General features: G+C 41.0%; 1 protein-coding gene across 2 annotated transcripts in view; it reads right to left on the bottom strand.

The window, feature by feature from the left end:
* Nucleotides 1-843: 843 nt before the first annotated feature.
* whrna (whirlin a) overlaps nucleotides 844-13,429 on the bottom strand; it is a 112,710-nt gene continuing 100,124 nt past the window's right edge. For both annotated transcript variants that reach the window (XM_018685276.2, XM_018685278.2), the window contains 2 exons: nucleotides 11,452-11,574; nucleotides 844-6,545 (listed from right to left, as the gene is read on the bottom strand). In XM_018685276.2, coding sequence (XP_018540792.1) covers nucleotides 6,363-6,545; nucleotides 11,452-11,574 — 306 coding nt within the window. In that variant the 3' untranslated portion in view covers nucleotides 844-6,362. The remainder of the gene's footprint in view (nucleotides 6,546-11,451; nucleotides 11,575-13,429) is intronic.

Raw genomic sequence — 13,429 nt, 5'->3', positions numbered from 1 at the left:
CATGCAGTGTCAGTAAGGCTGAGAGACAGAACTGAGGGAAACAGAGAGACAGATAACTATAAGGCTGACATCAATCAGCCTGCCTTCTCATATCTCAGAGAACTCCTACAGCAGTCTGTCTCATTCAACCTTTACCTCCACAAAAGGAAAACAGTATCCCATCCTGGTAAGAGGCAACAACAAAAGTCAAAGTTAAACTACAGAAGATTTCTTTTTGGCATTATGGCAGAGTTTCATATGATCTCTGGCACTGAATCAAGCTATCGTAAGCAGATCTGGCAGAGGTAGTCTGTCTGTTTATAGCTTTCAGGAAAATAAAAAGACAGAGCTGCAGACTCTGCTGCACCAGGTAAAAAGATGTCAGAGCTGTTTTCTGATTTGGGAAAACCAAAATATGGCAAACAAATTCAACAGCAAATTAATAATCATAACTCAAGTGCTGTCACCACAAGACAAAGCTGATGACATGATGATTTTTAATCATGGTATTTTTCAGAAGAAATGGTCCAGTCCAGCCACATGCAGGTTAGGTGAACTCCAAAGTAGAGTTGCAATCAACTGATATGCTCATTACAATTTCCCAGAATCCAGGGGCATGTCTTCAAGTTGCTTGTTGTTGTGCAGGCCAGTCAAGTTCTTCCACACCAAACTGGGAAAAGCATTTCTTTATGTAAAGCTGGAGGCACAGTGTTGTCTAAAAAATCATTGCATGCTGTATCAGCATCCTTCATTGGTAAATGAAGGAGATGCTAACCCTAACCCTAACCCTTTGGCCTGACAGTACAGTACATCTATCTACACTGCCATGTATCCTTCAAAATAAAGGACAGCTCGCTAGTTTTTGTGCAGTTATCTTTATTGAAAAATTAAACACACTTTCTGTATAAACAGCATGTCATTGTACAACACTCCTCATTAAAATGTGCAGGAAGCAGGCAAAAATGATGGATGGACTGACTGACAGGCAAACAAGAGCAAAAGGAGGCAGCTGAAGAGCGTTGCAGGGCAGGAGAATGAACACTAACCAAATGAACTTGTGCAGCTAATAAAGCAGGAGGCACACTCAGTGAAACAGAAAAACATTATTAATAGAGTCAACAGGTGGTGTTGGCTGGTTTGAGCCTGACCTTTGCAGGAAAGCAGTTGTTTTTGTTGGTATCGTGCCCTGTTGCAGCATGAGCAACAAGTCAATGTCTGAGCTGTCGTGTCTCATGTTGGAGCCAAGGCCAACACCTCCCTGTCATGGCGTCTGATTAATGAGACTGTCAGCAGCTTCTATCGCTTCCCTCCATCATCCCTCCCTCCTGGACGGCCCTTTAATATCAGGTCAAAGAGAGGGCCGAGCCGCTATCGACACATGTCTATAAGACGGGGTCATTAGGGAGTGAAGTCACGAAAAGTTTTCAATGAGGATTCTGCAGTTAAAATATGTTTATGTGTCTAAAATCAATAAATGCAGGGTTAATATAATAATGTGACGTTTCCTGAAGAGCTTCGTTCATCAGTTTTCACATTTGACTTCTTCTGAGACATGTTTGCATTTATCTACATTTCACCTGAGCAGGGAGCCAGAAGCAGGGAGAAGTTCAGTCTTACTTAAGGGAACTTTGGCATTGATGGACATGGATTGGAATGAATTAATTGATTCACAGGTCACTATGTGACATCAATAAATAAACATAATGATAAAACGGGTAAGAATACCGCAACTGTACTCGCTCTCCATTACTGCAGCAGTTCTGGGGAAATCATCTCAACTTTTCATTAAACATATTTAAATTTTGAGATTTATAAGGGCTTGGTATCGAACCTTAAGCTAGCCTAGCCCTTACTCTTTGATGAGATAATAAATCATAGTTCTCCCAATTTTTATAGTCACTGTCTCACGCAAAACACTGGACATCCCTCAACAAGTTGTAAATATTCCCCAGAATATAGTCCCCTGATAAATGCACTATTTGCTCCGGTTTGAATAAAGTTTGCTAAAAACTACAGCTCCCAGCTGTTTTAGGAAATGACTGAGCCTTCACACAGCCAGTCACTGTATATTTGTTAACATCATCCTTAACATTTAAAGGTAAAAAACCACAACCATACAATACGTTTTCACTGGACAGATTTACCATCACAAGGTTGGCCGCCGCAGTGTGCGACGGTGACATTCTTCTCCTCTCCTCTTTCCTTGTCTCGTCTCCTCTCTCTGAAGGGAGGTGTAATGTGCGATGCATAAATGCTGGATTCAGAGAACAAAAGCCTGTGATTCTTTCCAGATTAGATTGTTTAACAGAGTAATTCCAGTGAGAGGACGCACTCCAGCTTCATCTGCCTCAGTGTCTTTCTCTGTCTCTCTCTCTGTCTTTCTATCCATCTCATTCTGTCTCTCAACAACACACTCCATGTACACACACACATACTGTAGATGCATCCTGAATTTTAAGTTTGTTAATGGCTGAAGAGAGTACATTCTCTTCCAGAGATTGTTTGTACTGTGTCCTGACTGTGCATACAATTAACATTTATCTTAATCATATTAATAGATGCACTCAAAAGCCTCAGAAAACTTAGAGATGGAAACTATTTGCATATATAAATGAGCTTTTCCATGTTTCCCTTCATTATAAGCGGCTGCTGGAGTTTAATACAGAAGCTGACGGTGTATTCATCAGCCTTTTCACTCATTAATGGATGTCACCCACAAAAATGTTCTATAAATCCTGCAGCAGGATTCACAGTGTTGCTGTTAAAACCTTATCTGTTACAATTTTGTTTTGATTTACAGGTTCAGGTCCATTTATCTTATCTTGCTTCACTTTTTCAGTTTTATCAAGTCACTGCTTTTATGGCGACTGTCTCCCACCTCCTCGTTCTGTGAGGCAGGAGGAAATTTATGAAACTCTGCAGCCACCTTAAAATACTTTTTTTTCTGTGGTGAAAGTTCACCTTTCCTGATCCTGTGCTCAAACTTTTTCATTTTCTGACAAGTCTGAATGCCAGAGAGTGAGGTGTACAAACCCCACCACCTTAAACCTGCTTGGGAATTACATGGTTGTCTACAGTTAGACAGGATGTTTGTTAGGGATGCACTGAAATTTCTAGGTTCTTTCAGCTTTTGGTTTTGAGGTTTGTTTAGGCAGAAAGCGAAGTGAATTTTTGCCTCACATTATTCGCCCTAAACAGCCAGTGTACCAAATGTACAGTATATTGGCTGTAAGTTAGCTAGCACCGGACACACCAACCATGTGAGTGGCAGTGTGCCTCTGTGTGTTTGTGTTCAGTTCAGCTTCTGACTGATCTGAGAACTCACCAGAAACTCTGGCTATTTCTGATATTCCCCCCAGTCTCTCTCCTTTTTCCTTTTGTCTTTGTATGTTTATGAAGCAGTTTCATAGACCCTTGGGATACACACAAAGTTTTTGTTTTCAACTTGGAATGTTGAATTTTTGTTTTGCATTCTGTCTGAACAGACAGTTACTCTCAGCCCTCTCATCAATCCCATTGCCAGCAGCAGCAGGCAGCTGTTTTCAGTAAACAAGCTATGATAAACTCACTGTACACTAACTGCCTGGCACCAAACAACAGACAAGTAAAAATGTTCACGTTGTAACTAGTTGGTAAAAAAAAGTAGAACATCTAGCAGCTAAAGAGACAGATATGTTTCACACAAGCTGGTGGAGACCAAAGCCGAGGTAAAAGGAGGGAAAATATTCATCAGTTTGAAAGAAAGACGAGTCAAATGAATCAAAGACTGAATGAACAACATAATACAGACAAAAATAACAGCTTCAAAAAGTTTTTTTCTCTTCTTACTTGTCACTTGTAAAAATGGCAACAGAACAAAATGTGGCCTTTTGCCTGTCAAGAAATCATAGATTTCTATATATATTCTTAATTGGACGTTATGGGTACAGACATACTGGACATGGGTGTGACCTTTGAAAAAGGCCTACCAGTGCATCCCTAACATTGTTTTTTATTCATTAGAGGGTGACATTTTGGAGGTACACAGCAGGGATATGCTGCAAAAACAGCTTGTTCTTCTCTCAGTTGTCACCAGAAAGATTCAGGAGTGTTTGATAGCAGTTTCTCACAGAGCTGCCCTGTTGGCATTCTTCAAAAAGCCCAGACTACCAGACTACCGCTTCACTTCCTTGTGTGTGTCTCATACAGCAGTTCCACTGATGACATTTACATTTGTCTTTATTTGCTGTCTCCTTGTTTTGAGGGTATTTTTTCTCTGTTCATCCATTAACTTGCAGACAGATGCACGCCACTCGCATTAAACACATACATAACCCACATCCATGCACAGAACACTTAGATTAATTACCCCAATTACTCCATATTTCTACCTGCAGCCTAATGTGAGTCTCTGGAGTGACACAGAGGATATTTGCTGTACATTCTCTCCATGCTTGCACTCTTCCTGAGATGAAGCAAATCATCTGCACAACAACAATCACTTCTCATTTGTTACTTGAGTCACTCTCTCATTTTCATTCTCTGTCTTCCTCTCTCTCGCTCCATCTCTCACTCTACCTGATTGCTTATCTCCTAATTGCTTTTCTATAAATGGATAAAATGTGTGCATGTGCAGACTCACGTTCTATGTGTGAGCATGTGCGGAGGAGTGTTTCTTAAATCTTTGGCAGTGTCGTCCTCTAAATGTCTCATTACTCCCCTCTTCGGCGTAATTGCTGCACCGAGCGTGGCTTCAGCAAACCCCCCAGGGTGAATATAATTAAAACTATGAAATTACAAAATAAAATCATCAATTGCTATTCAGCAGGGGCAGCAGCAGGAGAAAAGCTGAGTGGTCTAAGTGAAAAACTGAGGATGGAGTTTCTCCACATAAACTGGCCAAATCTGGAAACATATCTATCTTATCCAGTTTGTGACACATGAAAACTGTTTCAGAATTGCTCTCCAGAGTGAATGAATCTGAACATGACAACCTTGTGTTTTAGAGTGCACTTGGAAACATGACTGCAGTAGAGGTGTTACAGTTATAAACCTTCCTTTGATTTTCATGACATCAAATCGAATTTGATTCTATTTTTGGTTGGCAACAGCCAATCAATGTATTTACTTCTTCAAATTGTCATAATACATAAGTAAGTGGCGGGGTCCGCCATTCATGCATTGGCTTCACATTCTCAGAGCCGCATTAAGTTACTGCTAATGCAAACTGAATATTATCTGCTGCTGTTTCACAATAATAGTATTCAATTAGCAAAACACAAGGTGTCTTTTCCTATGAAACAGTCAGAAAGATGCATATTATGAATAATAATGTAAGAAGAAGGAGTTTAGATGAAGAGCTGCAGGTGACAGGCTAACCACCTCCAACTCCTCCACAAGCTAAACTACTCTTTTTACTGTGCCCTCCTGTTGTCTAGAAAATGATGATGCTGATTTTTTTTGCCAGTGGAAATAGAAAAAAAGAATGACATTGTCGAGTTTAGCTGTCTCAGTGTGGATGTAGTCTCAAATGATACAGATACACATGGAGAAGGGAAAAGGAAACAGGAAATGTTGTACATTTGTGGGATACCCAAATGAAAATTTCAGTCATTCACATGTACAGGTTTTTTTGTCCGATTGTACAAATATGAGCATGTAATGTGTATTTTGTTATGTTTGTCACTTCCTTGTTGTGAAAAGGTGGTAATATGCTGACGGGCCAGTAGCATCGCTGTGAAATTTGTAGATTTCTGTTTCTCCATGAATGTCTGAATTACTATAATCTTTGAAATATATTACTACCAGTTGATGATGCAACAGAGGTTACGGGTTTTATAATTTATATAGGAGTATCTTTATGTGTACAGTATATATGCATCTGTATCTACATTTGTTCATTTTTACATATACAAATCCAGGCTTGCAATGAGCTTGAATCAGTCTTAGATGTGTAGTTGTCTCTCAGATAGAAGCAAAATATAAATAAAATGAACTGACCATGGGACGTGGGAGTGCTACAAGAAGTTCCAGTGGTTTTCAAATGGTTGTAAATCCACTAGTTTTAACACGGAGAGAACAAACGAAAGGTATGGGTTTCACTATTTTCCATTGTAGTGCATAAGGTCTCACAGTGGGGAGGTAACACGTTGAGGAGAATCCTGAACAAAGTCCACAGTGGAAATAATATCTTATAAATTTGAGCATCATGTGTCCAGATTCAGGGGTTAAATGGGAAAGAAGAAGGGCTCAGAGATCAGGTGGTGGTTTGTTTACGTCTCTCTAAAAGAATTGTGCCATTTAAATCAATAGACGCTTGAATATCTCCCCATTATCTTCTCCTTGAACTGCTCTTGACTTGGTGCTGCTGCTCTCGTAATCGTCCTCTCTCCTCCTCCTCTCAGCTATAGCGCCACATTGAACTCGGTCACCAGGAAGTCCACGTAGTCCCTCTCTTTGGTCTTGAAGGCCTCGGCGATGAGGCGTGCAGCGTCCCTGTGCTCGCGGCCCCTCAGGGAAACCCCGTTCACCTCCAGGATCACCTGACCCACCTTCAGCTGGCCGCAGTTATGAGCTGAGCCACCCCTCTGAGGGAGAGAGACAGACAAAGAAGGATAAGAGAACATTGTCGTTTTAATTCAAAACGCTAAGTGGTAAAATACACTGTAAATGGGCCACATGTGGGAACATCTCAAACAATACAAACAGATTTCATTAAGTGACACATTCAAGTGGTTTAAGAGAACTTGCTCAGTTCACCAGTATTTTAAATAAAGTTAAGTCAGTCAAAGTTTTCCTCTGCTGCTTTTCGACAGCAGAACTTGCAGTGATTCTGCATTCTGCTCTTTACACTCAGGTGATATTTTTAGTGAATGCAGCTTGCCCACACATGGAGCAGAACAGGAAGCCTGACAGTATATAGAAATTTGGGGGTGTTGTTTATACTAACAATCACATCTCACAAATGTGCACCTACTCATGAACAGGTGGCATTCATCAAGTCGAAATGAGCAACTTTCTAAATCTGTCTTGGAACACCCGTCCAAGCCTCAGGAACAGGTTTGGCATGAGAATGTTAAAAAGTCCCTGCATGCATAAATCTATTGTAATGATCAGCAATTCAAAGCCCTATCACCACCACCAGCAGCAGAATAACAAAAACCTCCAAAAAACTTCCCCATCTCAAACAGCACCAGGAACATATAAACACAATATTATATCTGGAAACATCAAATAAATAAGTAAATAAGATTAACATAGATTAACTCACCTGATAAAAGTTTCAGCTTTAATGAAATGTATGACATAAAACGGAGCATGGATATATGTCATTTTGGCTTGGTTTAAGAGATATGGTCACAGTTGAGATAGTTGTGATGTGTTGTGAGATAAATTGGCAGCATAAAGAATATTTTTCATACCAGCAGGACAGAGCAGTCTTTGATCAGTGTCATCAAAAAAGTGGTTAATGTTGTCAAAGTTTGGTTTGTGTTTCTCTCAGAGGAAAAAAACTTGTGTCTGTGATCAAATGCAGTCATCATTGCAAAAGTCTCCAAGGTAAAAACAATCATTACATCCAAGAACTGTGAGTAACTGCAGCTCAGGTCCAGGCCAGGCTGCCAGAAAGAAGTCCACTTGTTACCTCTGTAGCTCAGAGAGCCTACAAAGAGTTTTTACAAGCGTTTGAGATCCCTACTTTTGTTCTATTACACCAAGGTAAATGAAGTCCTCTCAGTGCCCGAGTTAGAATTTAAACATTGTGCCATAAATGTGACAGGGACTTCATTAGCATACAGAAAGAGAGACACCCTGTCACAGAAATACACACTCACAACCACACAGGCACATTAATACACACACACACACACACACCTCTGCAGTCTGGCCCTCACACACACTGAAGGCTCAGCAGTAAATGTATGCAGCCTCATGCCTTTAGCAAGAAAGTGTGTGATCAACAAAATGAAATGCTTTCTCCTGACCTGCAACACTCCGACTGTCACAGTTACATCCTCACACATCTCATCTGTGATTAGAAAACTGTTGTCTGTTGACACCCTGAGCCTGTTCAGAAACACACACAAGTCTCAGCTCCTTGGCAGTAACATGAGAAGACACATGAAAGAACCAGCAAACCTCTGCCCAATAAGTCCCAGATGGATCTATGAATCCTTGGCCACAGTCTGAACTGCTGAACTGAAGGGGTTAGTTTCTGACAACTCACTTCACAAAGTAGGTCTGCTGCATACTTGATTGTTTCTGTAATAAAAAATCATATCTGCTCACATCCCTAGAGGACAGCTGTAAGTGAAGAAGTCATGACTGCTGTGGCTGTGGCTCAGGAGATAGAGCAGGTCGGCCACTAATCAGAGCCATGAGTGCACATCATGTATGTATGATAGAGAAGTGGTGTGTATATATAGAAGTGCTGTGTGAATGGGTGAATGTGACTCTTGGTGTAAAGTGCTTTGAGTGGTCATTAACACTAGGAAAGCACTATATAAATGCAGTCCATTTACCATTATCTTTCCTCCCCCTCCAGTCTGAAGTGGAAGCACCGCATTCTTAATCACAGTCAAGTCTGCCTGTACCAGTCTTCATCAACATCACTTTCACTGTACATTTATTCTGGATGTCTTTCGGTTTATGTGATAAAATAGTGTGCTTTTAATGTTAAGACACACCAAATAAGATACAAAATCATGTTTCCTTTTGTGCCAGATTAATGTTTTCCTCCCTGCAACTCAGACAGCTGACAGCTGACCTCATTATGTGCAAATATGATGCTAAAATCACTGGCAGTGTTTTTCACACCAGGACTGCATCGTCACCCCTCTTATTTACAGAACCTACAACAATTACCCTGAGCTAGTGGAGCAGTCGCTCGTCGTGATGGGAAGATGGCTGTGATAACTGGCTGTCGCCTCAGGAGGGGTGATGGGGACTGATAACAGCTGGCTGGCTAGCAGTGGCTTACTCATCTGTACTTCATCCTCTGCAGCTGTGATTGAGGCGACCTGAGGTGAGAGCCCTTGTGCCCACAGAGATAGGAAATACAGAAGCCAGTACCACTGTGCTCACTTCCAATGGAGCAGAGACACAGTATTGTTCAGGGCTTTGGCTTTGATGTGATGCCATCATCTGTCCCCCGGATAGAATCGATTCCCGTCGGAAAGCCAGAAACAAAACCAACCTTTTTTTTTTTCCAAAGCAAATTTATCATTCTGATGCTCGGTCCTGACTGGGAGAAGTACAGAGGTTGTGTGCCTTGCTCAAGGGCCTAATAACATTGAGTTAGCTCTCCCCAGGTGACAGAGCAAAGTTTTAACAACTCACTTTTTCACACCTTGAAAACTGAATGTGCAGAAACTCTCCCCTCCTTTTCTATAACAAGTGACCTCGAGGCTGCCATGTTATTAATGTCTTTAAATAACTGTGAAGCCATACAGTGTTATTGTTAAGGGATGTAGCAGCGGTGTCTTGTAACTCGTGGCTTTGTCTCACTTGTGATCGATAGAGTTTGGATCGCAACAAATAAAGTTTGGATGAAATCTGTGCAATAATTTAACCTGATTAACATTTCAGTCAGCTTGCCTGAATGGTTTAAATGAACCTTATCGCTGAGCTTATGAAATCAGTTTTAACCTTGTCTCAAGCTTTGTCCCTAAAAAACAGTGACAGCGGACGAGAAGAGCACTAATTTCTCCTGCTATTATCCACTGCAATCAGCTGCCTTTTTAATTTTTATTAGTCCTCTCAGAGACAGTGACACTGACAGGGGCTGGTTAGGGGTTTCAGTGGCTGTATCTCTTAAACATAAGATTGCTCTCTGTACTTGAAGTGAGGTTTCCTAACATGGATATCAAATGAATGTACACAAAGCTGCAGTGCTGGTCCTCTTGAAAAAGGACAAGCCGTTGGTGTGTGCTCTTTTGTTTCAGTGTTTCGGTGGCTTGGTATATTTTTTGCACAACAGGATATGTCTCTCAATTTTAGCTGGCTATCTCTTGAAAAGCTGAGCTTCAAGAGGCTATACCGGGCCACTGCTAACGTATACAGCTTTGTTTTTGTCAGAATGTTCCACTCAAGTCAAAGAGACACTATCTGATAATACCACAAGATTTGAAAATGCCACTTCCTTTGAGTGTTTTCTATCTTATCTTCAAGGTTGTGATTTTCCTCTTCATGAAAGAGCCGCTGCTTTGTTATCACTGAGTGAATGGAGCTAAGAAACATTGTCCACTGAGGCCAATATAATTATGTAGCAAAGAAGCAGCTCTCATACAAAATTAGCCAAGCTGTGTCCTCATTTAAAGAGACAAAAACAGAAACACGTACACATATAGAGAGAAGTTTAAAAGGGAGAGACACTGGGGGCCTCCATGTGTTTGGGGATTTGCATTACAAGCACTGGTGGGAACAGCAGTTTGGGATTAAAAACACATTTGTTTACATGGTCTCGATGCAAGCCTTCCCACAACTACACAGCCACCAAACACTCAAGTACTGCACCTATCCAAAACCCCATCCCTCCTCCCCTTAGTAACAATGCTCTCACCTCTTTTGCATCCTTCACTCACACTTGCCGTCCTTTCTTCCAGTGCACTCTTTGATTTTGAATGTGCTGATTTCCAATCCTTTTATCCCTCCCCTTGCAATCAGCAACTCCTTTTTATTTCAATCACCACCTCTGTGGAGTCGGAGGCTGGGAGACAGCTTTGAACACGGTGTGGACTGTAGTCTGTTGCTGCCCACTGCTCTGATCTTTAAATTGTAAATCCCTGGTTCTCTGTGGTTAGGAAATGATTAGTGCGACAGATAGTACTGAGCTATTGTGAGGCTTTGTTGACTTGCAAATTACCATGGCAAATAGATAAATGCACACGCAGTAAAGGCAATAGCTTTCTTCAGGGGTGACTAAACTGTCAGATCTAGCTGAGCATTCAGTATTTGGATTTCACTCTGCACAGCCAGGAGATATGAATTTACAGTATTTTTGTAAAAATCTCCATTCAGCCTCATCTTTAAATTAAACATTAACATACCTGAACTGAGCCTAATCTTTAGCTTTTATATAAAAAGTGCTATATAATCTGCTGATAGTGCCTTCTGCCTTATCCTAATATCAACACACATCACGACAACTGCCTCACACTGAAAAAATAACTGCAGTGAACTGCCTGCAGTCTCCAGGCAGTCAAGCCTATTCATGGAGGCCATTAATGCTGTAATCATCTTTGTGAGAGCCCCAGCGAGGACAAAATTAGCAAGAATCTCAGCGTGGGTTTGGCTGCAGTGTGACTCCATATAAAGCCTTAAAGGACATCAAATCCCACCTGGAAGGTGCACATGGTTCCATCACAGCAGAGAATCAAAAAGACACAAACACACAGCTGACAGTATAAGCCAGACTTAATAGGGATGCTGTGTTAAACAGAGGGGAGCCTGGTGGTGGTATTATTTCATGTTATTTTGTTTTTCTACCTAACTCACCTGTATTGTGACGATTCGTGGCAGCGGCTGGCGAGTATTGGCTCCACCTTCAATGGCAATACCCAGGGTGCTGGCACTCTTTGCCACCCTCACTAGTGTAGAGGTGGGCTCCAACAGACCCGGCTAACGGGACAAGACAAGTTAGAATATAAGAAGAACATATTTATGCATGTTTATAAACCAAATTTATTCATAACATTACACAGCCTCCCTCCATCTGCCTCCCCTTTGTGCCACTATGGATACATATGTCTTTCTGCACTTGTTTGTCCAAGTAAGAGCTTTGTTTTCTCTGAGGACACATACCCAAGAGTCTTCATAAAGGCCATGACTCTATATTAACATATACATTTTCAGTCCTGATGGCATATTCATGAAGAATGAGCAATCTTGTTAAAGAGCTTCACAAGTCAGAGGACAAAAGAAATACATCTCTAACAAAGCATCTATGTAATTGTTTTCCATTATTTAGTTGCCTTTCTGTTCCACTGGCTTCTGTATCTCAGTGGGGTTTTCTCCTTTTTTCATCTGTATGTTAATTTGAACCACGTTAGTCCATTTTCTAAGATAAATGCCCGTGGTGGTCTTGTGGTTAAGATGCATACCATATAACTGCAGCATCCCCAGTGCGACTGCAGCTGTGGGCCTTCTTTGTTCCATGTCATAACGCCACCCCCTCTCTGTGCCCCATGTTTTCTGTCACTATCTATTCTAACTTTATCTGTTTGTCATTTGGAGTTGGCAGGTAGTACACAGGGGATTTATGAGAGCATGTTTGCTGCAAACAGCTGCCCTCTGGCTCCTGAAATTGGTTGTGATACTGTACCATGCAGAAGGTGTGCTGTAAAACTAAAACTACGTCCTACAGCCTCCTATGTTGATTCTTCTTTCTCTGCAAACATATCTGTAGTTTCGTGAATGCAGTATAATATTAATTAGAGAAGCTTCAGTTAAGATAAATTGTGGACACACTGCTATAGCCTCATGTGAGATGTAGTTGTTGAATGTCTCCATTTATCTTGGACAGAAAACCCCAGAAACACATTCAGTTTTCCAGGAAAGACGATGAGAAAACACAACTAAAGGCTACAGAAGCTGGTGGAAGCTAGCTACCAGAGGAGTCTGCTCTGTAACACAGACATTTCCTAGTTCACCTTCGCTTCAGCATTCAATAAAATGTGATGTGTAGTTTGCAATATTGCCTTTCATGACTCTGGGCCGCATTTACATACTTGCCCACAGCAGCCTATAATTCTGCACCAGCTAACCTGTTGTGTGTTTTTACTGACACAAGAATGAGTAGGCTGTAAAAAAGATTAAACAAACGTCTTCTTTAAGTTTATTTGGGGAAGTTTTTATGAGCACATCACTTTGCTCTTTTCAGCACCCTCTTGCTTGACACTCCAGAACAAACAGAAGGTAAATGCTTTGCTCCTTAGCAGTAAAATGCAGCTTATTTTACGATACAAAGTCCATTCAGCCCTCACTACTCCTGCCTGATAATTCTGATCTAAAACAGACATTGAACTTAACAGCCCTTTCATCATAAACGACTTGGCCTCTCCCATCCTTACTAGTTTTTTTTTTCCATCAGTCAATAACAATCAGAGAGAGATTTGAGAGTTTCATTACGCTACACTGCAGTGAGTGATGAAATAAATGATGGAGCATGTGACTGAATGAATGTCATGAGTGAGAAATAAACAAATGGAGTGAAACAAAGGAAACCGTCTGTGTGAGCAAACAGAGGGAGGAGAGAAGAGATCACAGTTAGGATTTAGGACAGATTCTGGAGGAGGATTAGCAATAAAGCACATTGATTGATTGAACCTGTAACTAATGGTTTATTTTCAGCTCCCACACACGCACACACACATGCCTGTACTTCTACATTTGTGAGGACATATGGCAACATAACAATGCATTCCCTATGCCCTAACTCCAACTTCAATTTTCAACTTAAATCTAATTTTACTTT

Source organism: Lates calcarifer, linkage group LG9 (genome assembly GCF_001640805.2).
Source record: "Lates calcarifer isolate ASB-BC8 linkage group LG9, TLL_Latcal_v3, whole genome shotgun sequence".
In the NCBI taxonomy this organism is placed as follows: domain Eukaryota; kingdom Metazoa; phylum Chordata; class Actinopteri; family Centropomidae; genus Lates; species Lates calcarifer.
The sequence above is the reverse complement of the archived record's forward strand: the minus strand, read 5'-3'. Positions and strand labels throughout refer to the sequence as shown.